This window comes from Terrapene carolina, unplaced genomic scaffold (assembly GCF_002925995.2).
Source record: "Terrapene carolina triunguis isolate 2854851 unplaced genomic scaffold, T_m_triunguis-2.0 Scaffold66, whole genome shotgun sequence".
Classification (NCBI taxonomy): Eukaryota; Metazoa; Chordata; order Testudines; family Emydidae; genus Terrapene; species Terrapene triunguis.
The window spans coordinates 69,513,736-69,530,761 of NW_020664417.1; the positions used below are offsets into that span (position 1 = coordinate 69,513,736).

The 17,026-nt window shown below is 40.0% G+C and overlaps 1 protein-coding gene across 1 annotated transcript in view; it reads right to left on the reverse strand.

The window, feature by feature from the left end:
- The window catches only part of RBPJ (recombination signal binding protein for immunoglobulin kappa J region), an 81,700-nt gene that overhangs the window by 11,366 nt on the left and 53,308 nt on the right, over positions 1-17,026 (reverse strand). Inside the window, exons 4-8 of the mRNA XM_024204285.3 lie at positions 8,845-9,010; positions 8,268-8,442; positions 4,542-4,679; positions 4,225-4,337; positions 1,694-1,834 (exon numbers count right to left, since the gene is read on the reverse strand). Coding sequence (XP_024060053.1) covers positions 1,694-1,834; positions 4,225-4,337; positions 4,542-4,679; positions 8,268-8,442; positions 8,845-9,010 — 733 coding nt within the window. The remainder of the gene's footprint in view (positions 1-1,693; positions 1,835-4,224; positions 4,338-4,541; positions 4,680-8,267; positions 8,443-8,844; positions 9,011-17,026) is intronic.

Sequence of the window (17,026 nt, forward strand, 5' to 3'; positions counted from 1 at the left end):
ATATGTTGTGATGGCCACAAGTATAACTGGGTTCAAATAAGAACTGGATAAGTTCATGGAGGATAGGTCCACCAATGGCCATTAGCCAAGATGGGCAGGGACACAACCCCATACCTCTGACTATCAGAAGTTGGGAGTGAAAGACAAGGGAGGAACACTCCATAACTGCCCTGTTCTGTACATCCCCCCTGAAGCTCTGGTACAGGCCACTGTCAAAGACAGGATACTGGGCAAGATGGACCATGGTCTGACCCAGTATGACAGCCTTTATGTTCTTATGAAAGTGGGAAGAGGCCCATGTGCAGCCTGAGCTGGGTTTAATCAGTGGGGAGGGGAAGCAGATGGCAGCCTTTCCTTTGTTCTCCCCCTCCATTCTCCAGGGAGAAATTAGAAGAGTTGATGGTTTTGTTCTTTAATCTTGTTCCTACCCCTGAGAAGAGCTGGCTCTGATCTGACTGGGCTTGATAAGTGCTGCAAGAATAGTTACAGTGGTAGGGTACCTCTGAGTCCCCACAAGCATTTTTCAGGGAGGCTGAATGTACTGCACTCTAAAGCAACTTCCAGAGCAGCAGGAGCTGCTTTTTCTCTCGACTCCCCAGGCTGCTCTGCGTGGGGAGTTACAATCAGGTAGCTGATTCTCAGAGCTGCTGGTGCTTAAGCATTCCTGGTGTTTCTTGGCTTTCTGTTCCCTGATGGAGGATGTGTTTTTCTAATGGATAAGATCTGAGGTTACGACTGTTCCTGCCTAGCGGACACATTTTAAGGTTGAGCCATAGTTCGTGCTGGGGATGCTTCCAGACACTCGAGGGGGCTTCTCCCAGCTACTTTAGGTTCTTTCCTGGGACCACTGTCTCTCTTCAGGGCAAGGATCGAGCCTTCACCGAGGCAAAGCCAGGACTGAGTCTTCTTGCTCCCTCCTTATACTGGAAGGAAGTTTTTGTCCAAGGCATGGTAGAGGCACGCCTTGGCTCGTCCTCTACTCCTATCTTCCTTATCCTGGGGAGGAGCCCTGTATCCTGTCTTGCCCAAATAGGGCAAACCCATGAAATAGAGGGCTCTATATGGTGACCCCTACTTTGACCAACCTCCACGGAGGGACACTTTTTTCTGCTCATCACCTCTGAGTTTGGGCTCAGGTCCAGAAATGCTCAGCTGAGTTGAAATTTGGCCCCAATCTTGTTCCCTTGAAGGGGACAGCCACACTAAACGCCCGCTAAGAGTGGTCCACCATATCAGAAGAGATTGAGGGATCATGTCAGTGTGTCATTTGTGCTGCCTGATCAGCTGCACACATGGTATGTAACCAGGCTCCTGTTAGGCCTCCAATGTCTGCTTTTTCACTCGTGGTGCAGAAGCTTGCTAGGAATAATTTTCTCCACCTACTGGAGAAATGAATAATTGAAGACAGAGACGGTAGACACTTATATGTGAGAGTATGACATAATCTACAGTCTTAATGTTCTGTTTCCATTTGTTGACCGGGAGGAACTATAGCTCAAGAGTCTAGTCTAATACAGAAGACTGGAGAAAGAAAAGAAAATTTAACAGATTGGGAAGAGTAAAGTTTGGTACTTCCTATAGCAGTTTCTTTTAAAAACAGACTGCTGAGGCCAAAAATGTTGTTCCCAGATATTTTTGAAACAAACTTGATGATTACATTTCTCATTTAATACAATCTGTTTAAATAACTCACTTGAAACTGGATTATTCTCTCCTGGGAAAGGCACAAGTACATTCTTTCAGTATCTTTAAGGTAGAATGCACATTTATGGAGCTGCGATACTGGATCATCTGCATCCAGTAACGCTGTCTGTTTATCCACTTTTCGAATGATCTGTTGGTAAAAAATGCACAAAAATACACTTAGAACAATGCAATCTATGTTTTATTTACATCAGAGATTATACATTTACTTCTGGCAATTTACATGAACGGTACGGTAACAAGAGACATTTTAACACATACATTTGCAAGTTTAATTTTAAACATTTGATTAAAAACTCCCTGCAATTTCTAAAACAAGGATAGATATGAAGGCTTCTCTACTTTTCAGAGTCCTAAGTGGGTGCGTGCTGCATGCATATATTTCAACTTTTTTGCTAGAAGAGAGGAAAAAAGGATCAGAAACCAGCAAAATCTGATTTCTTTTGTTTGGTCTCCTGATGCAAAAGAGCAGCTGGTCAAGTATCAATACACAATTTTACAGAGGCAAATGCCTCCAGGTTTGACAACTCATACAGCCAACTGCAGTATAATGGGCCACTTACTGAATTTAAACCTTTAAAAATAGGGATTTATGGTAAAAGTATTAACACATCCTTATCTATAGTTTTGCAAATGCAACACTATAATAGTGTATCTCTTGACAGCTAGCCATGATGAATATTAGTTAAGACATGACTGTACAGTACACCTGTAAAGGATAGCTGTTTCCTACATTTGACAATCCAGCATAAAAATACTTAGTGTTGTAATTCTAAAGAGTTATAGTATTTGATTTTTAAAAATTAAAAAAAAAAAAAAAAGATATAATTATTCCCTTACAGACGATGGAAATCTGAAGCTTGGAATTTTAACTCAACTTCTAGAAAAAAAGTTTAGTACTTCATTTTATGCAACATCAGCAGAAGCAGCAGCCATAGTGCTTGAAGATTTCTAAGCCACGAATCAGAAAGCCAACCATGTCCTCTGGGATTTCTAACGATGATAAATGGAATTATTAGCAATATTATTTTCAAGGTTTACATTTTTCTTCAGAAATTTTATGAAAAAAATGTAGTTTCTCGCCTAAAATCCTACAGCCAATATAATAAAATTAAAGGTGACCTGCAAACATATTTTATAAAAACAGTTGTAAGGGTGTGTGCTGAATGTTCCCAACTGCAAGGGTAAAAAATAAAATGTCATGCTAAATGCAAATTTACTTCCCCTTCCCCATTAGAGGTCTCTGGAATTGCAGATGATGGCGCCTTTCCAACTGGTGCCTGGCCCAGCAATCACGCTACTGATGATGTCATATCTCAATATGGAACCCATTAGGGTCAAAGGGAATCTTTCCCTGATTTCCATGTATACTGGATCAAATCCCTAGAAACTCAGTAAATGATGGAATTTTCTATTAATTGATAGAACAGCTTAACAAAGTGGGGTTTTTATTATTTTATACCATTTCAGTAGATAAAATAAACAAAAGTTTTGCCCTCAGCAGACCATTTCCATCCTCCAACTGAATTTGGTTGTAGAGAGAAATTCTCAACATAGTCATGCTGGGATATCTTATAGAGCAGGAATTAAATCTGTCAGAGTTTTATACTGTCACCATCATCGTATCTGAGTAGATTACAAATAAAAGAGACTGGTAATAGTGAAGTCTCTAATAGGCTAATGATTAATGGTTTTAGGACACTTAAATAAAGGGAAGGTTTATCATCAGTTATGTACTAATGCCTCCCAGGCTGGCTATTTTCGGGGCATTCAGTGCACATATATCTATAATTAGCCTGTTAAAAAAGTCCTAAATAGTTACAATACCTTTCTCAATCACTGAGGCAGAACTGATTACTATCATGTAAGCTTAAAGAACCAAAACACAATTTTTCTTTTGTTTATAGGCACAAAGTAATGATGATGTGCCATTTTTTATTATATGCATTTTTATTGTTATATATGCTTAAATAAGTTCAGTGCCAGTAATCATCCAAAATTACTTTGTATAGTATACGGATATTCTACTTGTCTGTAAGAGGGCACATAAGTATACAGAATGATTTTAGATCCGATTCTAGCAAAGCTTTAAGCACAATAGAAGTGCCACTGGCTTGAATGAGACTACTCACATGCTTGAAATTAATCACAAGCTTACGTGCTTTAATACCCTGGTGCCTTTGTTGTCATTGCTAAGCTCGATCTCTCTTTTTGAAAAGTTCACAGGGTAACCTACATTTAGCATTTTGATTGATCTGTGAATATGCCTTCTGTTTAGTTTATACTTACACACCTTATCCTTAACTAAAAGAATAATTCTACAGCAAAACAGAAATAAAGATAAAATATCATATTAAAATGAATAGCATTTTTGAAGTTTTTAAAAGTCAAAGCCAATTTGACAGTTCTTCTAAAAACAAATACGTGCTAATCAACACATGAACTTGCATTTAAAACAATCCAGGTACTCTAATTAGTGTATTACAAATTAGCTATAGCATTGGAGAAGTTAAACTGTACCAGTCTTGGGAGTGCCATGCCAGTAACTGAACACACAAGTTTGACAGTCTGTCCATAATGAATGTAGCCATCTCGCACTGTGAATTCCTCTCCCTCTGATTCATCATCATCCACTGCATAAAGCAGACAAAGTTCTATGTTAAATGGTTGAACTCATTTCTCTCTTGATGGCAAGGGCATAAAATGGTACTAATATTACACACAAATACATACACGCACTAAGACTGAATCTTTACTTTGAAAATTGATTAAAAGGGAATAAAACTGGAGGTTTGTATTTTGGGGGGTGTTTTTGTTTTTTTGTTATTTTTACTTACAGAGATGAATGTAAAATGCTCCCCACTGTTGTGAACTGGCATGGAAATTACCTCCTTCTACGTGCAAATATCTGGTGCTAACTGTTTGGGATCGAAGTCTATTAAATAGTGCCACTTTTGTTCCTGACGCAATACATACTGCAAGAAAAAATAAAGACTTACTTAATATTGTAAAAATGTTTTTTAATAATGCAACATTAATAAAATCAACAAACAGATGCATAATAGACTGGTTCAGACAGTAATTCCCTCATCAATCTGTAATTACGTGGTTTGTAAATTGAACACATTTGTGACACTCGGGAAAACAGTCACAGTTACAAAAGTTAATTGTTTATCTGTAATTGCTGTTCTCTGAAGATACTATAAATTCTTGTCAGTTTGCCACTCTTGGACAAGTGCATCTGTCTTCGAGTGGGAAGTCCCTTAGCTCATAGTTCTAAACCACTGGACTCAGAGGCTGCATTGCCCCACCCCATTGAAATACTTAGGCTACTCTGAGTGCCCAGTTCCTTTCAAGAATAAGGAAAAAATGTTCCTGTAATGACCAGTTAAAAAAAGGAAGAAAAAGAAAACCGTCCAAAATTACAGAAACTTCAACTCTCTGATTTGCTCAGATCTCTCTCTCTTGAAAGTACAAAAGGTTCAGAGAGTCTGGCAGAGTATAATCCCTCACAAACCTGCTTACTGAACTCTTCAGATTTCTCTGAGGCCAAAGTCCACCTAAATGCAATCTTTCTTCTACACCAGGGGTGGGAAAAATTTTTGGCCCGAGGGCCACATCAGGGAATAGAAATTGTATGGTGGGCCATGAATGCTCACAAAATTGGGGTTGGGGTGTGGGAGGGGGTGCGGGCTCTGGGGTGGGGCTGAGGAGTTTGGGGTGTCAGAGGGTGTTCTGGGTTGGGACTGATGGGTTTGGAGGGCAGGAGGGGGATCAGGGCTGGGGCAGGGGTGCAGGTTCCGGCTGGGGGTGCAGACTCTGGGGTGGCGCTGGGGATGAGAAGTTTGGGGTGCAGGAGGGTGCTCCAGGCTGGGATTAAGGGGTTTGGAGAGCAGAAGGGGGATCAGGGCTGGGGCAGGAGGTTGGGGCATGGGGACCGGCTCAGGGGGTGCAGACTCCAAGTGGCGCGTCCCTCAAGTGGCTCCCGGAAACAGTGGCATGTTCCTTCTCCGGATCCTATGCGGACGCGTGGCCAGGCGGCTCTGCACGCTCCCCCTCTGCAGGCACTGCCCCTGCAGCTCCCATTGGAGCACGTAGGAGCCAGAGCGGGGCCATGCCGCAGCTTCCAGGAGCCGTGTGGTGGGGCCCCAACCCTGCGCCCTGGCTGGAGCGGAGCCAAGCCATGTGGTGTGGCTCCTGACCCAGTGCCCCACATGGTGTGGGCCATAGTTTGCCCACCCCTGTTCTACACGGTATTTGCCCTCAAAGAAAGCTCAATACAAGCTGCCAGATTTGCAAGACTGGCTACAAGAACATAAATCAACAATGCATATTGTTAGCCCACTGGTGCGACTCACACAACAACAAGGCTATTTCTAATTGCACTTGAGGCTCCAGACGATGGGTCCCAACTCAACAGTGTAATGGGCACCAGAACAACACAGCTGGCCTAGATGAATGTTTTGTTAGAGTGCAGGTTGAACTACAGGGGCCTCGAGCCAAGACTGGTGTCAACCCTGCCTCTTGGGGCTGAAGTCTTTGGGTATGTCTACACTGCAGTTAGACACCTGCAGTTGTCCCGTGCCTGCTGATTTTGCGGGACTTGGGCTGTAGGGATGTTTAATTGCGGTGTAGACCCACCTTGCAGGGTCCTAGAGCCCGGGCTCCTGCCCAAGCCCAAACATCTGCCCCACAATTAAGCAGCCCCTTAGCCCAAGCCCCACAGGCCCAAGGCAACTGGCATGGGCCAGCTGCAGGTTTTTAATTGCAGTGTAGACATACCATTTAAGGCTTCTTAGCCCAGTTTCACAACAGACAATAGACAATCACAATAGAATTGTTGGAAAGGACTATAAAGTAAACATTCTGGTACCTCTGGCTTGTGATGGTCTCTGGAGCCATAAATCACAGTCCTTCCAAGGCACAGAACAGTAGCTGTGCCTCCCCATTAGTGCAGCAATCAAATTGCATTTCAGAGTATTTTTTAAAGCTACTGGGTCACTTCTCCACGTTTGAGCAAAAAAGGGAATGGAAAAAAAGAAAAACACAGTGCAACCTCATGTGTTGACTTATGTGCTGAGAAATGGTTATAGTAGTGATTTCCAGTCATTTTTGTTGTTGTAGACACATTTTTGTTGTTGGGAGCAGTGGGCACCTTCCATCTTCATGCTCCTTTCCACAATGCTCTGACACAGAGTCTACGATTTCTCCCTTTCCCCTTACTTCTCTTCATTTCTTTTCCTTCCTTTCCCTTTTCTGTATGTTTTGTTCTCCCCCCCCCCCCCCCGCCCTTCCTTTTTTTTTTTGTTCTTCTGTATGTTTTTTGCACTTTTCCTCTCATCCAGCAACCTCTTTTGTTTTCCTTTCTGACAGCTCAATTAACCTTCTCCATTCCCCCACTTATCAGAAAACGAAATGCTTTTAGTATTGAGGGATGTCCACTGGTGCATCTAAGGCTAAGATGAGTTCCACATGAGCAGAGAAGAGACACTTAGGCTGGCAGACAACTGCCTTCATCTGCAGATCGCTACTTATGAACTGCTCCTCCAACTACACTAGGCCACAAAGACAACCAAGAGGGAAGGTAGGGAGTTTTCAAGAAGTCATCTGCTACTTTAACTGCACATTTGCAAGTTGGTTCTGGGGACTGGGGTCTTTCAGCTTTCCCTACTTATATCGATTCCCTCTCCTGAGCCTTGCACCCCAATGAACTAGTCTGGAAATCCCAATGCAGGATTCTGAGATTGGAGAAGATTAGACTACAATATCTGAATACGAGAGAATCTCATGGATCAAGAAAAAAGGAACACACAATGCCTGATGTGCATTAATTGTGGATAAGCAAAACTCTAAGGGGAAGAAGCAAGGGTAATTAAAGCTTGGAGTGCTTCAGTACCCAAGAATTCTAGAGCTAAAAAACAAAAAACAGGTGTTCCAGAATGAGCAAACAAATTGAGCTTAAAGCCTTGAGATCAACAACATGAAGAGTCCCAAACTCCAATAAAAGTCAATACCTTGAAGATAATCTCACAAAATAAATTTATAAATAAAACTGACATCAATGAGAGAAAAGATAGTGAGAGACTGAGAGTGATGAAGAGAAGTGCAGAGTTGGTTGGGGTGATATGGAGCTAGATCACTAATGTTCCTAAAGCAATGTCTTTGCTGTTGACTACTGGAGGTAGCTTAAGTACCTCAGCAGGAAGGGTCCTCACCCGCTAGAATCAACAGCTTAGAACTTTGAGATAAGGAAGTTCTTGACAAGCCTGTGTATAAGTATACAGACCCATGATTGGAAATCTGCTGAAGGAATTTTTTTAAGCCTATCAATCTATATTGTGAATGCTAACCATATTCAATTCACTTACAGCATAGCCAGGTAAATAAAGGAGAATATTGCAAAATACATCAGTGTACAGAGGTCTTAAATACATTACATAAATCTGGAAAATTGCACTGTATTTATTTTTAGTTGCAATCAAACCTCAAACATACAAGAAGAAAGTCATATGAGGTCAAACATATCACCACATAAAGTAAAGACCTGCACACTAAATACTTACAGTCTGCATTTTTCAGTGACTGTTTCTTTTTAGAAGGTTTGGAGATGACTTTGATCCGTTTACTGAGGAACACACCGATGTCGTCACTATTGCCATAGAACATTTTTACTGATAACATGAAGTGCTTTCTCTTGTCTGAGTCAGAGATGTATAATGTTTTGGCTGTGCAATAGTTCTGTAGATTAGAACAAACTACTGTTTCTTTTTCAGATAAACTTTTAGTTCAAGATAGCAGAAACACTTACCACATTAAATAATCAGAAAATATTACATGGGCGTGATTCATCTTTAAAAACGCCTACTCAAATGTTTTTCTTTACCAATTCCCTGAAAACACAACATTCTGCTCCAATTATTTAAAGCATACATTGTGAAGAGCATTGTAAAATAGATATTTATAGCATCAGTGAAGGAACTACATTGCAAATACAAGGTAACTGAAATAGTGCTTGCAACACCTACAAACAACAGAAACCTATGCACGGCCAGTTTTATTCTAGCATTTGCTGAAAGAGACAGTAGTGGTTAGAATGTCCCATGCTGTAAATTGCAGGAGTAATTATTATATGGGTTCTACCTTTCCTTCCAAATTCAGCTGTTGCATTTCTTGGTCGCTGTTTCCTATTCCAATGAAAGCACATGGTTGTGACTCTTGTTCAGAGCAACCATCCCGTTCCATTTGTTCTTTTTTTTTCTTCCATCCACTGCCCATAAGGTACACACATGGAGGGGGACAAAAAAACCTGAAAATGAACAATTTACAGATTACATACAGCTTTTATAAAAATCTTTGCATACAAGCGACAAAACTGAGTCTTGTCCTGGCAAATACAAAGTCTTCCTAGCCAAATTAGCATTTGATACTGGAACAAAAGCCCTCCATTGCAGCATAAAGGGGGAGACAGGTTAAAGATATGGCATCTTGCAACCTTACAGAGCAAAATCAGGAGCTTTACACTCTTGGAAAGGAGATATTCTGAGCTTTTAAATAGAGCACTGGTAAGTACTTAAAATGACACTGAGTGGGTGTTCGTAGGTTACATATATTACACACACACACACACACACACACACACACACACACACACACACACACACTTGATTGCAACCCCTCAGTTAAGGTTGTGCTGAGAGTTTCACTTTAAGCCAGGATGCAAACTCTGTTTTGCATAAAAAGTATATTGTATCTTCCTCCAAATTTACAGCATATAATCTGTGACTGAACTGAATTTTGAGGATTTTCTCAAGTGAATCTGTTAGTTTATAAATCAAAATTAAACAAACATGGTTCCTTTAAGCAATTTATCCTGGGAACGGTCATCTTTGTGTGTGTAGCTTCCTGGGAACGGCAAGCCGCGGCCACCGGGAGCTGCGTGGGGGGGGGGGCCGTGCCTGAGGACGGTCAACGTCAACAAAATGTCTCGCAGCCCGCAATCAGATTACCCCGATGGGCCGCAGGCTGCCTACCACTGCTCTAAGGACCATAAAGTTGGTGTAGAGATACTAAGAGCTTTGACTGACAGATAAAATAATAAAAACATAAGCCTTTCAGAGAAACCACTCTAAAATATTAATTTAGTATTTACTGTTATATTTACATCCTTTCATCAATGACAAATGAAGACAAGACTTGTTTTCTGACAATGTGGATAAAAATCTGATTTTCTTTAAAAATATTTTTATATCAGATTTTTTAAAATCTAAATTAAGTATTTCTTTCTTTTTTAAAATAAACCTGTGTAAAATTAAATTTGAAATTATGACAAAACTATGGTAAGGACAAAACTTACTATATTCTATTAAAATAATTTAAATAAATACAAATAATAGGCTACCCCAGTGAGCCCTCAAATTGTAATGACTTAAAAGAGTACTGCTTTCTAAATTATATACAGAAACAGGGCGAAAGCATCTTTAACTTTTGAGGTCAATTCAAGCTTTGAAAATATGTTACCATGTCAAGCACTGCATTAAGTATATCTATATTATTTTCAGTCTTTACAACTGAGCAAATGCTGGTGTTTACATATTTCCAAATGCAAGTACTTCCAGTTATGTTGTACAGAAAAGCTTTTGCCAAAGGACACTAGGAGGCGATAAAGACCACCAGAAAACAAGTTATAACCCATTTTAAGAACAAACTGGCTGCAACAATTCAACTTTCTTTTAAACTAAAACTTACGATAAGGGCATCAAAAATCCTGAATTATATTGTAAATCAAAATCATATACAGACTCTTGGCTTACTAAGTTTTAAAAAACTGATTTCAAACTGTCAAATCAAAGAGAGAGAGAGACAAGGTGGGTGAAGTAATATCTTTTACTGGACCAACTTCTGTTGGTGAAAGAGAGAAGCTTTTGAGCTTTACAGAGCTATTCTCAGGTCTGAGATCTGTGGAGCTCAAAAGTGTGTGTCTTCCACAAAAAGAAGCTGGTCCAATAAACGGCAATACCTATTACCTGACCCACCTTGTCTCTCTCATTTTGTGGGACCAACAAGGCTACAACACTGCAAACAAGTAAAAGAGAAATAATCATAATTATTAGACCTGCTTGGCTGGTTCCCTTATTGGTCTAGACTTAAGGGTTAGCCTCTACCTCCAGATGGAGGCAAGTATTGGTTTTTCAATTTCTAACTTTATACAGACAATCCCATGATCTCCTGTAAAGAAGAGTTCAACTATATTGTGTAAAATACAGTAGAACCTCAGAGTTATGAACACCTCGGGAATAGAGGTTGTTCGTAACTCTGAACAAAACGTTATGGTTGTTCTTTCAAAAGTTTACAACTGAACATTGACTTAATACAGCTTTGAAACTTTACTATGTAGAAGAAAAATGCTGCTTTCCCTCTTTTTTTCAGTAGTTTACATTTAACACAGCACGGTACTGTATTTGGGGTTGTTGGCTTTTTTTGGTCTCTGCTGCTGCCTGATTGCATACTTCCGGTTCCAAATGAGGTGTTTGGTTGACTGGTCCATTTGTAACTCTGGTGTTTGTAACTCTGAGGTTCTATTGTATGTACAGTAAAGTGTGCATGTACACCACTGATGCAGTTATTTCTCATTTAACATGGGACAAAAGAAGCCCCAGTCTTTGATTAGTTTAAAATAACTTGGAGAAAAAGCATTTGGAAGAAATGGGTTAAAGTAATACATGAGAATTTCTAAGTTTTGGTGATGGACTGATTTTCAGCTACATATGAAAAGAAGAGAAAAGAGAAAAAAAATTCCTTCAACTATTTTTAGTTTGAAACAATTTCTAGAGTTCACAATTAGAAATAGAGTGGGACTAGATGCTATGGAACAAAGAAAACTGCTTTCCCATTCATCTTCAATTTATAGGGTTTTCTAACTTCTAGTCCTCTATATTAACCACAAGGCCATAAGCTTCTAATTGAGTGGGAGGTGGAAGTTCCCAAAGAAGTAATCTGACCAACAAAAAAACAAAATGATTAAAAAAAACTATTGCCTCTGATCCTCCAAACCTTTGCTAGAAACCTGACTATAAGAGGTACTAGTGAAAAGGCATACAGGAGTCCCTTTATCCATTTGATAGATAAGGTATTCCGTTGTTAATTTTTTTCCGCTATGCCATGAGCAGAAGATTGGTAGCTTCTTTTTCAAGTAAGGGATGGAGAAATTTACCTCCAATGTTCCTCTGTGAAATAGGTATGCCACTACTTGCTCCAGAGACCACTTGTGAAGATCTGTCATGGATCAGCTCTTTCTGTTAGTTCTTCTTCCCTGCTAAATATATGGCGATCAGAAGTGTCTTCTGGGAAAGCTCATTCCCATATTTGCCAAGCTTTGCAACGTAAGATGCAAAATTTGGTCCCTTCCTGCTTCTTGATGTACAAGCACAGTGACCCTATTGTATGTGTGAAGCAGGGCCACCTTTTGGCATATCAGGTCTCTGAAGGTACTTGTATTTAGAACCACTCATCTGCTGTACATAAAATATTCTGTTGTTGCTCCTATAGAAAGACTAAATTCCTTGAGTGGGGTGGGGTGGGGGCACCTTCTCTGTATGTGCCTCATGTCATGTTAGACGAATCTGTGGTCACTACAATTTGAATGGCTTGAGTTTGAACTAAATCCCTAATTCAAGCTCATCTTTGGACTGGCACTTAGACAGAAAAGCCCAGAGGTTGTCCATCATCCAGAAGAAATGAGAGTCCCCCTATAGTGCTTGCTTCCACTGTGATCTCAAGGTCCACTGAGTTGGTCTCATGAGAAGAAAAGCCACGGTACTCCTAATTCAGTTGAGGCCATCAAAACTCAAATGTATTCATAGTATGGCCTATGCTATCATCCATCTGATCTGACAAATCCTCTCCATCAGACTGGTCATGTGTTGAATCCTGTTCTGCAGCAGAAAGACCAAGCAGATCCATGCCTAGCAGAGCTCACATGCAACTCCAAATGTCTGCTGGGGAAAAGTAGAGACTTTGAATCTTACTGACTCCAAAACCCTTGTGATGACATGGAAAAGCGAACAGACTGCTTTTCAACTCCCTCCATAGCGGTGTCCTTGACCAGCCAATTCCCCAAGTAAGGGTACATGTGCACTCCTAGCCCCTGTAGGTATGGCACCACTAAGGCCAATGAATTTGGGAAAACATGGTGCTTCAGTGGTGAAACTATCCTAACTAAGCTTACCAGGGAAAAATGGGTTTATGCCAACGCTACTGAGTCCTGGCACTCAGCACTCTTGTTCAACTCTGGCTTCTGCTTCAAGGATTTACCTTTTGAAACACTCTGGCCTAGCCCTGTGCTGGTCTCAAAGAAGTCTTCATAGGTTCCCTTGATGTAGGTTTGGAGAAATACACCACCGTTCGAGGTGACATTTGCATGACAATATTTCCCCTTGTACCTGGTGGTCGACTTGGAGACAGTCAAGGCAGAAGATATGTTTGTCAATTACCCACATTGTTCTGAGCATGAAACCACTCAGCAGTCTTCTTTCCTTCTTAGGGGCTGAAGAAACAGACAACATCCACTGAAGAATACAATGCAACAAGAAAAAAAAAAAAAAAACATGAAAAATAATTAGGCGCCAGAGTGCTAAAAATAGGCATCGGAGCCACGTGGCAAGCCTTGAACAAGGCAAAGCACTCAATGACAAAACAATTTTAGCAATAACAACCAGGACCTAGTAGGCACATAGTAGAGCATACTCAACAATACATTGCAGAGAAAAGTCTGAGCAATAACTGTGAGGTGCAGCTTCTGCAAGGAGTTCTTTCACTAACAACTGTCAAGAAATTGCTAACTAGAATATTCCAAGGATACTGAACAAACTCAGATAGTAGTATGTGACGACTAGTAGGGGGGCTGGCTCATAGTCCCATTAGTAAGCATCTTTTGAGACCGAAAAAACTTCAATAGCTTGGGGAGCTGTGCGTGTCTCATGCCAGGAAGCTGAGAACCAGGAGTGAAAATCCTTGTGGATAGTATCTTTACAGAAACATAACTAGCACAAATCTAATCTAGAATCAAAGTCCCCAGAAGGAACCCAGACAACTATGCTGAAAGCAACATCTGAGAATGTAAACAATAACTAATGTACACATGCCATTGTCAAATGGTTCACCTGCAAATTTCTTCTGTTAAATTTCTATCACCCTTGCCATTCCAAAGGCTATTATTACTAAAGAGTAATATGCTCTCATCTTAGAAGAGCAACAGACCTGTCTATTGTTATTTCTATTACATTAACATCTAGGAACTCCAAAGATCAGTGTACAGACAAGTAACAAAGATGTTGCCAGGTACTCGGGGACTAAGCCTCTTCCTAAGATTTTTAAACAAAATCACACTACACAACATTTGCACATCATATGGTTCCTTTCCACCAAGAATGTCATACTATTGATTAAGCCTCATCAAAACACCTGCAAGGTAATTATTACCCTCATTTACAGATGGATAAACTGCACACAGAAAGGTTAAATTTTTTCCCCCAAGGCCTCATAGCAAACCAAGAGAGAGCTAGGAACAGAAATGAGGAGTTTCTGTAGCCTCTAGATTACACTGTCTCTATGATTGGAAACTGGAATTACAAAAGGAGCCCCAATTTCTGAAAATTTAGAAGCCTGTCAAGTAAAGATGGATTATTCTCTACACGTCTAAAGTGAGCCAAGATACTTCCTTATCATTAAAGTCCAGGACAAAAAAAACATGGAGAGATCCTTCCATGAAGCTTAAAATACAATGTAACCGTAGGCACAATCAGTAATGGTTCAATTAAAAACCTCTCTCTTTGGAAATGCAAGAAAAAAATGGATAAAACTAATGTCCCATGAACTTGGTTAATCATTATAATAAAATAGCCTTAAAACCTTTGCTAACTTTGCTTAGCCCAGCAAGAAGAAAGGAATAAGGCATGTCTCGCAATGAGTAAAGTAAAATGAATTTGAAAATCAAGGACCTAAATCTGCACTCATTTGCACAAAGTATGTGGGGCAGAAGGGAATCCAAAGATTTAACTAAAACTGGCACTTCTGAGCCTTCTGTTGATACTGGCAATTTAGTTAATAATAATAATAATAATAATAGTTATCATTTGTGACGCCAGAAGTTTGGAAGTCTAGTGTAATACTGTAATGCATCCTCTGCGCTGGTTTAAACACCGGTTTGAGAAGGAGAATAAAAATTAGATTGAAATATTTAGAACTATACATTTTGTTTAAATATTAAACAATTTTTCTTGTAATAACTAAATCAGTATTAAATCAGTTTGGAAATGATGCTATAATCTTATACTAAACTCCCAGCCACTGCCACCCTTGAGCTCTCTCTTCTTGAAACTCTGAAGGACTAAAAAGAAATCTGTACTCATTTGGTAAGTCTATCACTAGGACAAGAATTCAAAATAACTGGTGTGAAGAAAAACTCCAACTATACTCAATAGTGGATGGACCTACCTTCACAATGTCTACAGAGTGGTGGAGGAACATGCTATGCAAAAACATATGTATCTATTTTAATCAATATCTGATTACAGTTCAGTTTCTGAGCCACTAATGGTGGCCATGACACCCCTGAAAAGTGATGTAAAATTTTTGGTACCAGATGATGAGGACCCAGTATCAAACACCCCAAAACAGTTCCCCCTCAGAAGAGCTTTGGTGTTTTAACATTTGGCATTTTGTATTTATGCAGTATTAATGTCATTCTGATTGCATCTTGTGATTACTAGTTGGCATAAGGACAGCAATTCTCAGGAGTTGGGAAAGCATACTTGTATGCATGCCATAGTGGTTTTACTAACATTAGTAATATATACTCATGAAAATCAGCAAGCCACATCAAGAATGCCTGAAGCTCTACTCTGTATTTTATCCAAGGAATTGTTTAGGGCAATATTACCTGTCAAAGGCACATGGGAATATTTGGAAATTGCTAGGAACAAAGATCCATCTTGAAAGTATCACCTCACATTTCTCAGGGTCATTTTGGGGAGGAAGGGGGGGACTTCACACATTTTCCTAACACAAATGGTGAGTTTTAATCTTCAAATAAAATGAGCCCTCCCCCCTTCCTTTATTGCAATCCAAACAGGAAAAGAGTAAATCTATCCCTAAAAGGGTTGGATGGTGGACGACTCCTACTCCTGAAGTACTTTGGGCCCAAGAGAAGGAACAGATTTCTGTCTGACAGAGGAAAGCTCTTTAGAAATGTGTTTTCCTACCGATGGAGGCATACAAAGGGGTTAAATTAATTCAGTACGCTGTACTCCTTAACCATGTTATTTTTGAATACGATGTGATCTGGGAAGTTAACCATGTGTTCCTGCTGTTCAGTCATGATGAATCTTGATGGCTGTAAAATCCTCCTTTGTGAAGCAGCAGGTACTGCTTACTGCTACTCTGCCTTGAATTGTAACCCCCCTTGCTATGTGTCTAAAAATGTTGCAGTCGGCAACAGAGGGCTGCATAGTTGCATCATATACACACAGTGCACTTGTTCACTTGTGTCCTTTTGTCCCCCTCATTGAGTTTCCTATTTGATTCTCAATAAGAAATGCAAGGCTCTAAAGAGATCTAAAAAATCCTTAACAATTCAATGGAACTGCTGAACCTGGAAATTGCCCAGAAGAGAAGCTTAGCAAAGACTGCAAGCTGTGCAGGTCTTCTCAGGAGAGTGGAAATGCACTGATGTACCAGTAACTAGGCACAGAAGTGTGAAGAACAGCCGACAGTGGCCTTTTCATGAACAACAGAGGCCCAACGATAGGAAATAAATCCATTTGTATTAATGGATTACATCTCAGAACTCTGCAGGCAATTTTCTGGTGGACTCTGATTTTGAATTGTTTTTGTACATTGAGATGTTTAATATCTCAAACCTCAGGAAATTTTACAAGCGATATGATACAACAGGATGTGGACCGAGGTGGAGAAAGAAATATTAAGCATCAAAGGTAACAATACATGCAGAACCTGTGGCTGTTTTGTGGCTACTGCATATAGATAACATCTGTGTCTGAAACCTCATCTGCTCTAGTCCAGTATTTTTAGCTCAACAATTTAACTTTTGAAATTTGTTATGTACATCTTACAGTAACAGTTGTGCATTATAAGATAATTAGAAATCTAGACATAAGAGAGCTTTTTCTGATTGGTGCTGCAAGTCAGAATTTAAGTGCACCAGCAGAACAGTGTGGAAGAGCCTGCACACAACTTATTCATAAAACATTTTCACTAACAAGCCTTCCCAAAATGCTTCTTCTGCAGCCTCGTGCCTTAAAAACTA